This window comes from Chelonoidis abingdonii, chromosome 20, assembly GCF_003597395.2.
Source record: "Chelonoidis abingdonii isolate Lonesome George chromosome 20, CheloAbing_2.0, whole genome shotgun sequence".
NCBI lineage: Eukaryota > Metazoa > Chordata > Testudines > Testudinidae > Chelonoidis > Chelonoidis abingdonii.
In genome coordinates, this window is record NC_133788.1 from 22,249,296 (window position 1) to 22,263,997 (window position 14,702).

Here is a 14,702-nt window from a genome sequence, read left to right on the forward strand (position 1 = left end):
ATAACCAACCGGTTTTAACTTGGTATGCAGAAAATCCCTGGCTAATTGCCAACAGTAGAGTAAGTAGAGTTATTAATTGGTCAGTAAATGAGAAAAGCTGAGATGGTTAATCTGTTCACAAAAGCAAAAACTTTCAATGTCAGATTTTAGGCTATTGTTGTAGCCCCAAGGCTTAATTATAACATGCTAGCCTGACCAAGTATTCACATGAAACCAGACAAGTGCTCAGTTGGAAAGACACGGCTCTCATCTTGACAAGGTGAAAATATGGGGCAAAGATTCAAAGTGAGGGACCCAATAATACATAAAATACAAATCTGGAATAATCACAATACAAGTTTTTATCTGACATCCACCAACCTAGCATCTAAGCACCTGCAAAAACAGAATTAAAGCAACCGAGTCTAGAGAGCTATGGGCTTGTCTACATGTGAAATGCTATAGTGGCACTGCCTACACACTGTTGGAACAGGTTCTCCTGTCAGAGTAGGTAATCCACCTCCCCAAGAGGTGGTAGCTAGATCGATGGAACAGTTTTTCCATCAACATAGTCCTGTCTACAGCGGGGGTTAGTTCGGCTTAACTGCACTGCTCAGGGGGTGAGGATTTTTCACACCCCTGAGTGACATAATTGGGTCTATCTAACTTTTTAGCATAGACCAGGCCTTAGTTTCTGCTCCTTCATCAATAGGTTGCTGGAATTTGTGCGTGCGGGTGCACGTACACTTGTGAGAGAGAAAGACAGCTTCTCCTCCTCTTCCTTTAAATTCTTCCTCTTAGTTATTGCTGTTGGGAGAAGATTAGGTTATGTGTAAATTCTGCACTTCAGTCTGAAGATGCGGAGGGTCTATCCCATTCTTCTCTCCTAGAAGAGAGGTTATGGTTCTTCTTGACAGAACCTATCATCCCATATTTGGACTATCTTCTCTGTGAAACATGCTGATAGTTCTCAAAGCAGGTGATACTGGCTTCCTAGGTAGAGTGTATGTAATCTGGATTGATGAAGCAATTTACAGTTCTGGAATGTCCTGATGGTAGTTATACAGTGGTTGCAGTGGTCCAGAAAATAAATTCTCTTTATTTCTATTCTGATTGTGGATTAGGACTGCAGAAGGTTCTTGTATTGAATGCTTCTGCCATAGATTTTCAACGCTGGCGTTCAAATGTCCTTCCCTCCTTCTTTCATTATTGTACACTATCAGAAAATCATGGTGATATAATAATGCGGTGCCATGTTTCTGGCTGCGTTCAGAGTACAATCATAGCCCGAAGAATGGAAGGTTTGACAAAATGCTATCTGTTCACTGTTGTTTTCTCTGAGGATGCTGTTATGTTTAACTGGATCCATATGGTTATGAAGGTGAACAACAAGAGCCACCTGTCTGACAACTGTGCATGGAGAAGGTAGTGGTCTGCCAAGAATAGAACAGTGATTTTTGCATTCCCTATGACCCCCTCCTAAACTCAAAAACACTTCGGGGCCATATGAGTAGGATTGGATATTGCCGGTTGGAGACACAAGGTGGTCAGTTCCAATAAAAAGTTTGAGATGATTGCATGAGAGATATTGTCTGTGAGGGTGCTGAACTCTCTGAAGTGAGTAAGCCTTGGGCTTCACCACAATAACAGTCAGCATACCTCTTGGTCACTCCAGGACACCTTTTATCTCTGGAGGTCTGCAGTCAATTAGTATGTCTATGCTGATTTTAACAGTTGACTCACAGGTTAAGTGGATACATTTAAATTTTTTTTTTTAAATCCCTGTGGATCCTCTTTCCCTTTTTAGGCTGGATAGAATAAATAATAACGTGAGATTCATTACAGGAGTTCCCCATAGCCTCCATTTTAAGGGGCAGCATTTCTAATGTTATATTGTTATAAATGAAGGGAAGGGATAAGATGCAGGATTATGAAGAACAGAAAATAATTTGGCCCCAAAGTAAGAAGACATCTCTAATAATAGATGCGTTCCAGGATATAAAAATGTGTTACAGTACTATTTCATTAACATGCTGAAGTCATTTTAATTGTGGACATTCATAAAACAAAAGCCAGTGGAAGCCAAAGTCGATCCCCAAAGACAGCATAATTAGAATATCATATTGAACTTGTGATAAATAAAGTGGTGGCGTAGATCCCTTTGATAGACAACTAGTCAGCCAATTAGCTGTCTTGGTAGCTGTTCTCAGCTTGCTTTACCTATAAAGGGTTAATAAGCCCACAGGTAAAAGAAAAGGAGTGGGCACATAACCAAAAGAGCCAATGGGAAGGCTAGAACTTTTAAAAATGGGAAAGCAACTTCCCCTTTGTCTGTTTTCAGGGCTGCAGGGACACAGAGCAGCAATGCTATAAGCAGAAATGCTGTGTATGGTTTGAACCAGGTATGAAAAAAAGTATTTTCCATACCTAGAAGAAATAATTTGGATAGGGAATGTTTAGTTAGACGCTATCAGATTTATTTCTTATTTTGGCTTGTGCTTCTCCTCTGTGCTAACTCCAGATGCTTCTGTTTGCCTTTAAACTGAACCCCCAAGAAAGCTATTTTGGGTGCTTAATTTTTGTAACTGTTTCTTTTTAAAATCTAGCAAGAAGTCTAAGTTCCAGATGTACTTTTTCCCTTTTTGTTTTTAATAAAATTTACCTTTTTTAAGAACAGGATTGGATTTTTGGTGCCCTAAGAGGTTTGTGCATATTGTTGGATTAGCTGGTAGCCCCGGCTAATTTCCTTTGTTTTCGTTCTCAGCTCTTCCCCGAGGGGGCGGTGAAAGGCTTGAGGGTACCTCACAGGGAGGAATTCCCAAGTGCTCCTTCCTGGTTTCAAAAGGGGTTATTTTTGCATCTAGGTGGTACCAGCATATACCAAGCCAAGGTCAGAGAGAAGCTGTAACCTTGGGAGTGTAATACAAGACTGAAGTGGCAAGTATTAATTTTTAAAACCCTTGCGAGCCTTCCTGCAGAGGTGCCAGAGTGAGGATTCAGCCCTAACAGACCTGTTTACATTGTTTCTGAAAACCCTACTGTATATATATTCCATACATTTTAAATACATGATCAGTTAAATATAAGAAAGGACAATATCCAAGAAATTGGCAAGGGCAGCTATCCCACTACATTCAATGACCTTGTCTGCACTATGATACAAAAATTATGTTTTAACTCGAGTTAGCTATCTCAAAGTAAAATCCTAATGAAGACAAGACATCTCATATTTCACACGAATTAGGAGGTCAAGTTAAAGACTACTGGCAAACCTAGTCTTTAACTTGACCTGCCAACTCATGGGAAAACTACAAACTGCCTTGTCTTCATTAGGATTTTATCTTGCGTTAGCTAGCTTGAGTTAAGAGTTTTTCTAGTGAAGGCAAGACCAAAGATTACTGTATTTATAATCTGTGATCCAGTTGTTAGTTCTTCTCACACCACATCAGGAATCTCAGGATTTGTCTCTCATTCATACTAAGGCTGTGTCATACAGCTTTGGCAAAAAAAAGGAGACTTAAAGTGGAAGTAAATTTTAGTTACACCCACTTTAAGGCCCTGTTATATTGCTAGAACAGTATAAAGGATCATGAGAGCTTATCTAAATGGAATAGGAGTACTTGTGGCATCTTAGAGACTAACAAATTTATTTGAGCATAAGCTTTCGTGGGCTACAGCTCACTTCTTCGAATGCACAGAATGGAACATACAGTGAGGAGATATATGGACACATACAGAGAGCATGAAAAGGTGGGAGTTGTCTTATCAACTCTGACAGGCCAGTTAAGAAGAGGAAAAAAACTTTTGAAGTGATAATCAGGATAGCCCAGTACAGACAGTTTGATAAGAAGTGTGAGAATACTTACAAGGTGGTCCCCCATGTAAGTATTCTCACACTTATCAAACTGTCTGTCCTCCATGTAAGTATTCTCACACTTCTTATCAAACTGTCTGTACTGGGCTATCCTGATTATCACTTCAAAAGTTTTTTCCTCTTTCTTAACTGGCCTCTCAGAGTTGATAAGACAACTCCCACCTTTTCATGCTCTCTGTATGTGTCCATATATCTCCTCACTGTATGTTCCATTCTGTGCATCCGAAGAAGTGGGCTGTAGCCCACGAAAGCTTATGCTCAAATAAATTTGTTAGTCTCTAAGGTGCCACAAGTACTCCTATTCTTTTGGCGGATAAAGACTAACACAGCTGCTACTTTGAAATCTATCTAAATGGAGAAATTTACTGGAATAAGAGAGTGTCCACATAGGGAGTTATACTGGTATAACTATGCTATAGTTCTGCCAGTGTATTTCCCTATGTAGACAAGCCCTCAGTGTAAAGAAGCAGCAAGACTGCAATTTCTAAAAGTTGCTAGGACAGGGAAATCTGCATGGAGGGATCCTGAGTGATACGGAAACAGACACCTCACTTGCTGTAAATGAAGTCTCAATTTGCACCAAAGGATGCTCTATTAAACTCCATTGACGGGAGCAGAGCAAGTCCTAGGTGAAGAGGAATACAGGGACCAAGTCCTTTTGAGAAAACAAGTCCTTTTCAGAAATAATTTCTGTTCTGCGTTATTGTTAAAGACTCAAATGATTTATTGCTATAGTCTATGTGCTCAGTAAAAAGCTTTCCTAGTGGTAAGGGAAATTAAAACACAATTTTAAAGATTTTAACACTGAAAATAGTGAAAGAATAAATTCTTCCCTTGCTATGACAGCTAAACATTAGGTTTTATCTAGTGTGCTAGAATTAACAAGCCTCCCTTCTTGCTTTATTATTCATGACTAACGCTTCATTTAAAGGGAATTTCTTCCCACTAACATGGACATTTTGTTTAAATGAGCAAGCCAAAGGACTTATTTCCACTAACCAGCTTGGCTACAGTGAGCAGACTTTATAAGATATTATTACCTTTCAAATCCCTTCTAACAGATGCAGCAAGGATACAGGCAAAATCTTAATGAAATATGCATAGTAACATTAAAAAAATGGAACACAAGTTTGGTATCTAATATATAATCACAATGACCAAGTCGGGCATGCAGATTCCCGAGCATGGACTTTTATTAGAGTTCAGTTATAAATACACAATCTTCAGACATTCGAGATGTAGTTCTGACTGATAAAGTAGCAGACAGGAAATGAAACCCCTCCCAAATGCTACTCCTTATCTTGAAAAGCCCTGAAATTATTACTGAACTAATAAAGTAATTTTGTTTAAAAAGAAATGATTTTTTTATAAAGGCAGTTGTGAGATTATTGCTTTTTGCTGGTTGTGTACCATGCTGACATAACATGGTAAATTCTGTATGATTTGTTATAGTGGAGTCTGGTAGTAAGGACGTAGTTAAAGAGTATTTCAGCCTCCATTACAAATCCTTTGGAGGAAAGGGAATTTAACTTAAGCTTTTGTTTAGTTATAAGTGTGACATTAAAATTTGCAATCTTTACTTTTCATTGTTTTGTTTTTATATGTACCATATTAATTAAATGACTGAGATGCTTTCATGAATTTCAGCAAGGCTTTACAGACAGCATCAATTAATATTACCCACATGCATAGAAAAATGTTTCTGAACAATAGTACTTGGTTACTGAGAGATGTAATGCAAGTCCACAAGCAGTCTGACTGAAAACTAGTCATTTTCCACTCATCAATTTCAAATCACTGAGGTCTCTGCAGTTGCAGAATTTTACACAGATTCTACATTCTACACCAAAATCAAGATGATTAAATCGTTATTTCATTGGATTTATTTCTCTCTCCTCTCATTCTGTGTAGAAGGATATGTATTGGAGAACAAGGTGATCCTGGGGCTTGGCTTCGGACACCTGGGTTCAAATCCCTGCCACAGACTTCCTGAGAGACCTTGGGCAAGTCATTTAGGCCTGGATCCACAAAGGAGACTTAGGTGTTGTGATGCTGAGCTTCACAGAGTGTAGCTTTTAGAGGCCTAAAAAATCACCGGAGTAACACTGAGATCCACAAAGCCTGACTTCAGCTCTTATAAAATGAATGAGGAGAGATAGGTGCCTTAGAATGTGATGCACAAAGACTGCATGGTAGGCAGGGAGCCCCCTAAGCTAGACAATGGGAGATGCAATGAGAAGGGTGTATACTGAGCCCCACCCCTCTCTCTGAATTGGGTGCCAAGTCCTGGCTGTAGGGAGGCACCTATCACTGTTTGAGAGTCAAACTGGGCGGAAGACAGGCATTCGGCTGCCAGGGAACTGCCACCTTGCAGGTGAATGCCCTAACCACTTAAGATACAGAGTCATTCTAACTCTTGCTCTGGCCTAATCAATATTTAATTATTCAATTATTTAATTTAAGTGGAACAACTTCAATAGGAGAGATTTAGGGAGATCCACACCACAACATTCCATAGTCTAGTGGTTGGGACGCTCTCCTCAGGTGGGCAGATCACTGTTCAAATCCCTTTTCCTCATCAGGCGCAGGGAAGACTTGATCCAGCAGTCTCCCACATCCCATGTCTTATAGAAGGGACCATCGTGATTATCTAGTCTGACCTCCTGTACATTGCAGGCCACAGAACCTCACCCACCCACTCCTGTAATAGACCTCTTAACTTCCAGCTGAGTTACTGAAGTCTTCAAGTCATGATTTAAAGACATCAAGTTACAGAGAATCCACCATTTACACTTGTTTAAACCTGCAGGTGACCCATGCCCCTGCTGTAGAGGAAGGTGAAAAATGCTAACCACTCATCTAAAAGTCCTCCTCCTCTTCTCCCTGGCTGTTTTGTGTGGAGTTAGGCTACCTCTGAGCTTGCCTACTGGATCGGGCCCGCTTGTGACTTAGGCCTTGGCTACACTGGCGCTTTACAGCGCTGCAACATTCTCACTCAGGGGTGTGAAAAAGACACCCGCCTGAGCGCTGCAAGATACAGTGCTGTAAAGCGCCAGTGTAAACAGTGCCCCAGCACGGGGAGCAAGCTAATCCCCATGAAGAGGTGGAGTACGTGCAGCACTGGGAAAGCTCTCTCCCAGCGCTGGCGCTGCGACCACACACACACTTCAAAGCGTTGCCATGGCAGCGCTTTGAAGTTTCGAGTGTAGCCAAGCCCTCAGGTGGCCAAACACCCATCTCTCCCCTAATTCATGAATCACTCTGGGACTTAGATGCCCAGTCGCCTGGAGTAGGGCTGCAGTGCACATAATCAGAGACAGAAAGACAGGCACTTAGGGAACTTTTATGGAAAAAACTTAGGCATCAAGTGAGTTGAGGCACCTACAGGATTAGCTGAGCTGGAGGTTTGTGAATCTCAGCGGTGCCTAAAATCAGGACTTAGGTGCCTAAATACGTATCCCACTCTTGGTCACTCTGTGCCTCTGTTTCCCTTCTGTAATATGGCATTGCTACTTCACAAGGGCAGTTTGTGAACTGCTCAGAAACTATGTGAATGAGGGACCTCAGATAGATACAGTATTTCTTTTCCACTTGGGTTTGTGCCGGATTTCCCTCCCCCCCCCCCCCCCAAGGAAAAAAGAACTCAAGTTTCGCTTTAGAAAACCAATGGTAATGTTTGGGTAACATATCTCACCTACACTGAAAATTTTTAGAGTGGCAAGTGGAGTGAGCATATTAAAATAATTAAAACATTTTTAAATTAGAGGTTAAAATTCACAGACCGTGGGCATGATTAAAATTCTCAGAAGTAAATTTTGGTTGATAAAAACATAACATTGTAGTTAGATGTAGAAGTTAAATATACTGTAACACTACCTTCAGAATACTTATCTTCTCTTTACCTACAGGACAACATTTAAAGAGGATAAAGATCCTGCTTTAAATTCCTTTGTTATATAGCAATTTAACAGTATGTTCCTAAGATAATCAATTATTTTTATTTGTAAAATACCCAGCTCTGTCCACCTCCCATTAGACTGTTGCTCAGTGCCTCAATGCCAGGAGCACACACTAAAAACTGTAATTTGCCTGGATTGCTGCACCCTCTGCTGGAGCAGGTAGAAATTATTAAGTTTAACTATTTTTTTTTAAAAGTGGGCTGGATAAATTTAAACATCTTGTATTTTAAACATACTAATTTCTTGGTTACTAGTAAGGCCATAGATTATTCAGACTAATAATACAATTTCCTTTTCACCATTTAGTTACTTTTTGCAGTTTGGCCAAAAAAAAATTAATGAATCAGTTTCGTTTATAACCTGTTCTCTTTCAGGTTCTCTCTGCTGCAAAAACTGGATGGCAATTGCTGTTTACACTGAATATTTTGGAACAAATTATTGATTTATATTGGACTTTTGATTTTTAAACATTTTATTTTAAAAATCTAAATGTTGACTCAAATTTGAGTTGACAATATTTTCTTTAACTTAATGTGCTGATACTTTATGCTCAAATTATTAAGATAAAGGTAGAAGAAAATAATCTTCCATCCTCCTTAAATGTTAAAGGGATATGGATCCATTAAAAAAAAAAATCATACTGCAATCTGAAAACGTGAAAACTAGTACTGTGAACTGAAAGGGAAATAACTGTTTGTAGTTTATTTACTTTGTGTTTGCTAGCACTTTGTGTATCACCATTTTCACTGTTTCTCCTGCATAGGCCTATATCCTGAAAACAAACGTGCTTCACTTTTACGAGAGGAGTCCCACTAAAGTCAACAGGAGGACTTGTGTGTATAAAGTCAAGAATAAGCATAAGTGTTTGTGCGATCCAGATGTCAGTTGCAGCATATGAAACTAATTTAAACTCACTTCTTGAAAATGACTAGATCTCAAGCTTCCAGTGTTGCTTTAAACATGTAGTACTTCCAGAAACTTGTTCTCAAAATTCTTCACAAACGTCAACTAAATAATCTTCAAACCACTGAGAGGCAGGCAATATATTACTTCTAAAATACTGAGCATGACAATCCGTTTTTAGTTACCATAGTAGTAACTTAGGTTATGATTCTTTACTATAATCTGCTGGCCCTGAACTTTAATGGAACTCCACATGGGTACAAGGAATCCATGATAGTGGATCTTAAAGCAGCACTGGGGCCTTAATTAGAAGCTCTTCCGAAGTTAGGTTCTTTCGTTTCAGTGACGGAAGAATTTGGGAAGAACATTTATATTATTGGCATAAATAGAGATTTCTTAGATTTCAATGAGGAATCGCTTCCTAACAAATTTGGAGATCACAGGGTAACTCTCTTGCTATATTTGTGCTGTATGTTGGATTTATTAGAGAAAGAAGATAAGTGCTGTATTTATTAGAGGGATAAGGAAATATGTTCAGCAAATAAAAAAACTAAGTCTAAGTACTTGAACATTCTTATGTCTTATAAAACAAGCTCTCAGCTTTCCATGTGGTAAAGACAACTTGTTGAAAGGTGCTTTCTCCATCTTGATTTACTTTTCTTTACATACAGCAGCATTAAAATGATGCAAACTCTCAGCAGATATTTTTTCCTTCAGACCACAATTTAGTTTAAAAGCTTTGTGGTGGCAATTTTTTTAGCCTATTAATTAAACCCCTGGGTTTTACCTTCTCCTTGACCTGTTATCTTCCACTTATATAGTGTCAACTTAGAAAAATTTAAGGACTTTGTGTGAAATCTTACTTCCACTGACTTCAGTAGGGCCAGATTTCATCCTTGATTTGCTACTTTTCATGTCACTCATTTATTTTAAACTGATAAAAACAGGACTGTGTATCAAATATGGAAAACATATATATATTTTAGCAAATTTTGCCCTAGTAAACATTGAGATAGACTGCAGGAATGTTTCTGAAGTTTGAGAGGCAACTTACAAACAAATTGTGAATAGGATGTTTAGTACGTTTTTCATTTTAAACTTCTTATAGACAGCATTGTTATTGGCAAATTAATTCACTTTCATAGTTATATTGCTCTAAACTAAAGCTGACAGCAGTTACATTTGTCAAAACTAAACAGTCTTGATTTAAAATGTGACTTTTAACATAATTTTCCCCGGGTCTCAGTTTTTGAGGTTTTAGAGCACAAAACATTATCATAACAGTAATGACTGATTATCTGAGACAGCTGCCAAAATATGAATGTTTAAGCAACACTGTGAAACCATAATGCCAATATAGAGCAATTTTTTAAAGGATTTAAATTGATTGGATTGCTGAGATTTTCACAGGAATGTAGAAGAACCAGAGTACATGTTTAGGTAAGTCATGTACTAGCAGTACTGTACTGTACATGTCCTAATGCTCTACTTGAAATGTCACGGAAGTCATCATCCAGAAATTAAATTGCATCATCAAGGAAAAGAAATACAAAAAGTATATGGCGTTCTTCCATATCCCAATCAACTAATGACAAAGCAGGAATTCTTTAAACTCTACAAAGTTTAGATTTCTAGAAGATCATTTCACTTCCTAATTATGCTCCATGCCAATTATGAACTCAATTTTTATGAATGCTTAACAAAAATAAGCCGTCAAGGAACCTTTGTGGGGTTTGGCCCAGATCCTGCAAAAATGTCCTTAACTTTACTCTCACAAGTAGCACCACTAAATTAAATCAGACTATTCACGTAAGTAAACTTAACTGTGTGGGTAAGGATTTGCAGGATTGGGACTTTTGTTTTGTAAAATTTTAAGGATAAACAATAATTCATCCTTGTGTTTAATCCAATCTGTTTATAAAAACATCTTGCCTAGTGCATTTACTTCATTCTGTTCCTGAGACTTACGATACATTTCATCTATTATTTTGACCACATGTATAATATGTTCAACTTGCTCACCTAGCCACCAAACAAATCTATGGAATATTTCCCTTTATACACAGGAATAGAACATGTCAGACAGAGCTACAAACATAGGGATATAGTGTAATTTTACCTGTGTTTTTCAGAGTGTGGACTCATAACTCACAAGTGACAAACCTGCGATAAATTATACTCCTTTTCAAACTATACAGAGTAACTTCAAATGAGTATGGCATAACCAGACAACTCTCAGGTGCACACCTCTGTTTCTTACCTATTGTGTTAAGATAAATGAGAATCTGCATACACAACAGTGCTAATTTTGCACTGTTTTCATTAAGATCCGGATAGGACTTCAAATGAAGTTGGATTAGGCTATTAGAGCACTGATTTGTATTTCAAAAATACCTAAAACCATACATACCCCCTTAAAACAATGCAGAATTCTGTGAACTTTAAACTGCACCATGTTCTTCAGAAATACCCCAGAGAACACACATTTAGAAGCATTAGTGTAGAGTTAGTTTAAATATAGACACAAGCTGAAGAAATGAGCTGTTAAAGGTCTTTTGAGATTCTGGATGTAACAGTTCTAGAATAGCAAAAATCTATTTCAAAGAACCATTTGCCTACAGAGAAGTTAAGTACCTTGCTCAAGATCACACAAATCTGTAGCAGAATCAAGGAAAGAACTCGGAGCTCCCCAGGCCGAGATCTTTGCTTTCACCACTAGATCATGCTATTCAAAAAGGCATTTTTGGAACTGAAACGTATATTGAGTTTGGACTTCTTTTGTTATTAGCAGGTATCTGCCCATAAAATGTTCCCAATCAGTATTCAGCTCAAAGTAATTCTCCATTTAACGTACTGAAAAGCAGCAAAATGAAATGTACATTTCAATGATACTCTGGAGAAAATTATTGATAACTAACCTCCTCATCAGAGTCATCTGCAAAGACTGAATGTTTCTTCAACATCAGAGTTTTCTGCAATGCTTTCTTGGGCAAAATAAGCCCATATCTGGAGAAAAAGGTTAGAAATCATCCTTTTTTTTTTTTTTTTTTTTTTTTTACTATTGACAATAATACAGTAATATATGTATTATATTCCAAGACAAAGAAAACCACCACCCAATTTGAAAAACTGAAAATAGCATACTAGCAAAATCAGAATCAATGACACCGTTATTGGGCATAATTTAGGACATTATTTGGTACAATGTAGCCAACCTTGTCAGCCATTCATACGCTTCTCCTACAGCAGTCTTTATGCTTTTTTCCATGCCACCCATTCTGCAGTCAATGCCCTTCCAGAGCTGGTCCACAAAGCCAGTACTCTCTCACTTAAATCCCTCCTGAAGGCCTACTTCTACCACAAGAAGAACCTAGCTAGGGGGTCTTTATTCTGCAAAGGATTAAACATGGGCATAATCTCATACACACACACCTCAAAAAATAATTTCCACCAATAATCAAAATTCACAGATAAGTAAGAAAAATGCTGCTTGGGAATTTATTAGTTTAATGATATTTACTTTGTATACTTTGATGTGATATTAACAATTTGTGTTTTAATGGTTATAAAGTTTTAACTTTTTGAATCTCAACATCTGTCATTAAATAATTATTGTCTGCCTCCTATTATCTAATGTCCCATAATTTTACGCAACTGTGAAGATTTAAATTGATAAAAATAGAAAAATAGTTAAAAATAAAATTATAAAAAAAAATAAAAATCAAATTCTGCCAAGCCTACAAATAAGCATTTGTCTTTCTTAAGAGATTATTTCCACTCATTTGGGAAGGGTCTGTTCGCACAGAATGCTGCTACATGTTTCTTCACTAACACAGGATACTGTGTGCACATCAAACCTGTAGCTGCTCCCTACAGAGGGTTCCTGTAGAACAGTGGTCCTTAACCAAGGGTACAGGTACCCTGAGCGTACACAGCAGTCTTTCAGGAAATACATCAACTCATCTAGATATTTGCCTAATTTTACAACACGTGACATAAAAAGCACTAGCAAAGTCAGCACAAACTAAAATATCATACAATGACTTGTTTATACTGCTCTATATACTATACACTGAACTGTAAGTACAATATTTATATTCCAATTGTTTTATTTTATAATTATATGGTAAAAATGAGAAAGTCAGTCATTTTTCAGTAACAGAGTGCTGAGACACTTTTGTATTTTTATGTCTGATTTTGTTAAGCAAGTAGTTTTTACATGAGGTGAAACTTGGCAGTACGCAGGAGAAATCAAACCCCTGAAAGGGGTACAGTAGTCTGGAAAGATTGAGAGTCACTGCTATAGAATATCAAATCAAGTTCAAGGTCTCAGTACTATTCTCAAGGAATGCAAAGGCCTGGGCCCAGGCCATCTGAAAGATCATCTATTATTATTTATTACTTGTACTGCAGAAGTACACCAGGACCTAAAGATCCAGAGTGAAGTCTGCAGTTGATAACTCCGTTCCCCTGCACAAATGAACTCTATGGTGTAAGAAACAGAGCTTTCTCAGGGGGCTGGTCCTGGACCGTGGAACAAACTCCCATAGGAACAAAGGACAATCCCAAACCTCACCACCTTCCACTCCAAATTAAGGCACACCTCTTTGACTGGCCCTCCTGTACACACACACAGAACAGGTACATTAAACAAAGTAAAAACCCACCAATACAAAACACTCCATTGTGCACACAATTCCCACCCCCCAGCAGAATGAGAGAGAAGGAACTGCATGTGATAGATGTTAGTTATACCACTTAAGGCACTATGGAAGGTGCTCTGACACAAGGGGCAGGTCTACACTACAGTCAGGATCTACGGATCCACTGGCAGTCAATTTAGTGGGTCTAGTAAAGACCTGCCAAATCAACTGCGGATCGCTCCCAGTCAACCCCTGTACTGTACTCTTCCTGGCCTCCCCCTCACCCAAAAACAGGAAGAGTAAAGTAAGTTGAGGGGAGATTTTTCTCCCATCTACCCCCCACAGTAATGCGACCTAAGGTATGTCAATTCCAGCTACTTGAATAACGTAGCTGGAGTTGAGCAGCACAGGTCGACTTACCACGGTAATGTAGACATAGCTTAAGGTGATGAGTGCAATAGAGGTAGGTAGGCAGACAAGCTATTTGCCTTGAGTGATGTAGGCTGATCTAATTTTTAAATGTAGACCAGGCCTAAGAGCTCCTGGGGCAGGGAACATGTCTTCTTTCCTGTCTGGAAAGGCTTTGTGAGTTGTACAGGAAGTAAACAATAATAAATTTGACCAAATTAGATTTGGGAAAAACAAACTTTTACCCAATGATATATTTCTATTAATTTGGTGCAAGAAGCTTCCAGGCTAAACAGTTGCTTTTAACACAAACATTCCCTTGCAATGTTTGCCTTCTTCAAAGTTGCCCTGAGACCCTAGAGCCCAAATTAAATAAAACAAAACAAAGTGATTTTGTTGATTTCCAATTCCGTTGCCCATGCTAAGGGAAAGACAGAAAATAATTGAACATCTGGATGGGGAAAGGGAAACTGAGCATTAAACCTCCTTTGAGTATAATCATTCCACTTGGAGGTTACTGACATGTGGACAGAAACTGGCTACAACAAAATTGTAAAGTTTTTAAAGCAATTTGTAAGTCTTCTGTTTATCACACAGCCCCAGGTGCAGATTGTTTCCGAGCATGCCACAATCCTCCACACTGTTTTGCCGGGGCCCACGAGTAACCCTATTGCCCAAAGGTGATGTTTTCAAGAGCTGCCCCACATACTCATTCATCCTCACCATCCCACCTCGTGCCCCCAACAGCAACACCCTATTTCCTTCCCCAACAGGACCCCAGACTCCCCACCAATCCCAGGCCCTGGTGACTCCCTCTATGTCCCCCTGCATCTGACGAAGTGGGTATTCACCCATGAAAGCTCATGCTCCAAAACGTCTGTTAGTCTATAAGGTGCCACAGGATTCTCTGCTGCTTTTACAGATCCAGACTAACAC

At 38.6% G+C, this 14,702-nt stretch overlaps 1 protein-coding gene across 1 annotated transcript in view; it reads right to left on the minus strand.

Moving 5' to 3' along the window:
* NSRP1 (nuclear speckle splicing regulatory protein 1) overlaps window positions 1-14,702 on the minus strand; it is a 34,630-nt gene that overhangs the window by 18,949 nt on the left and 979 nt on the right. The window contains exon 2 of the mRNA XM_032788786.2: window positions 11,634-11,721. Coding sequence (XP_032644677.1) covers window positions 11,634-11,721 — 88 coding nt within the window. The remainder of the gene's footprint in view (window positions 1-11,633; window positions 11,722-14,702) is intronic.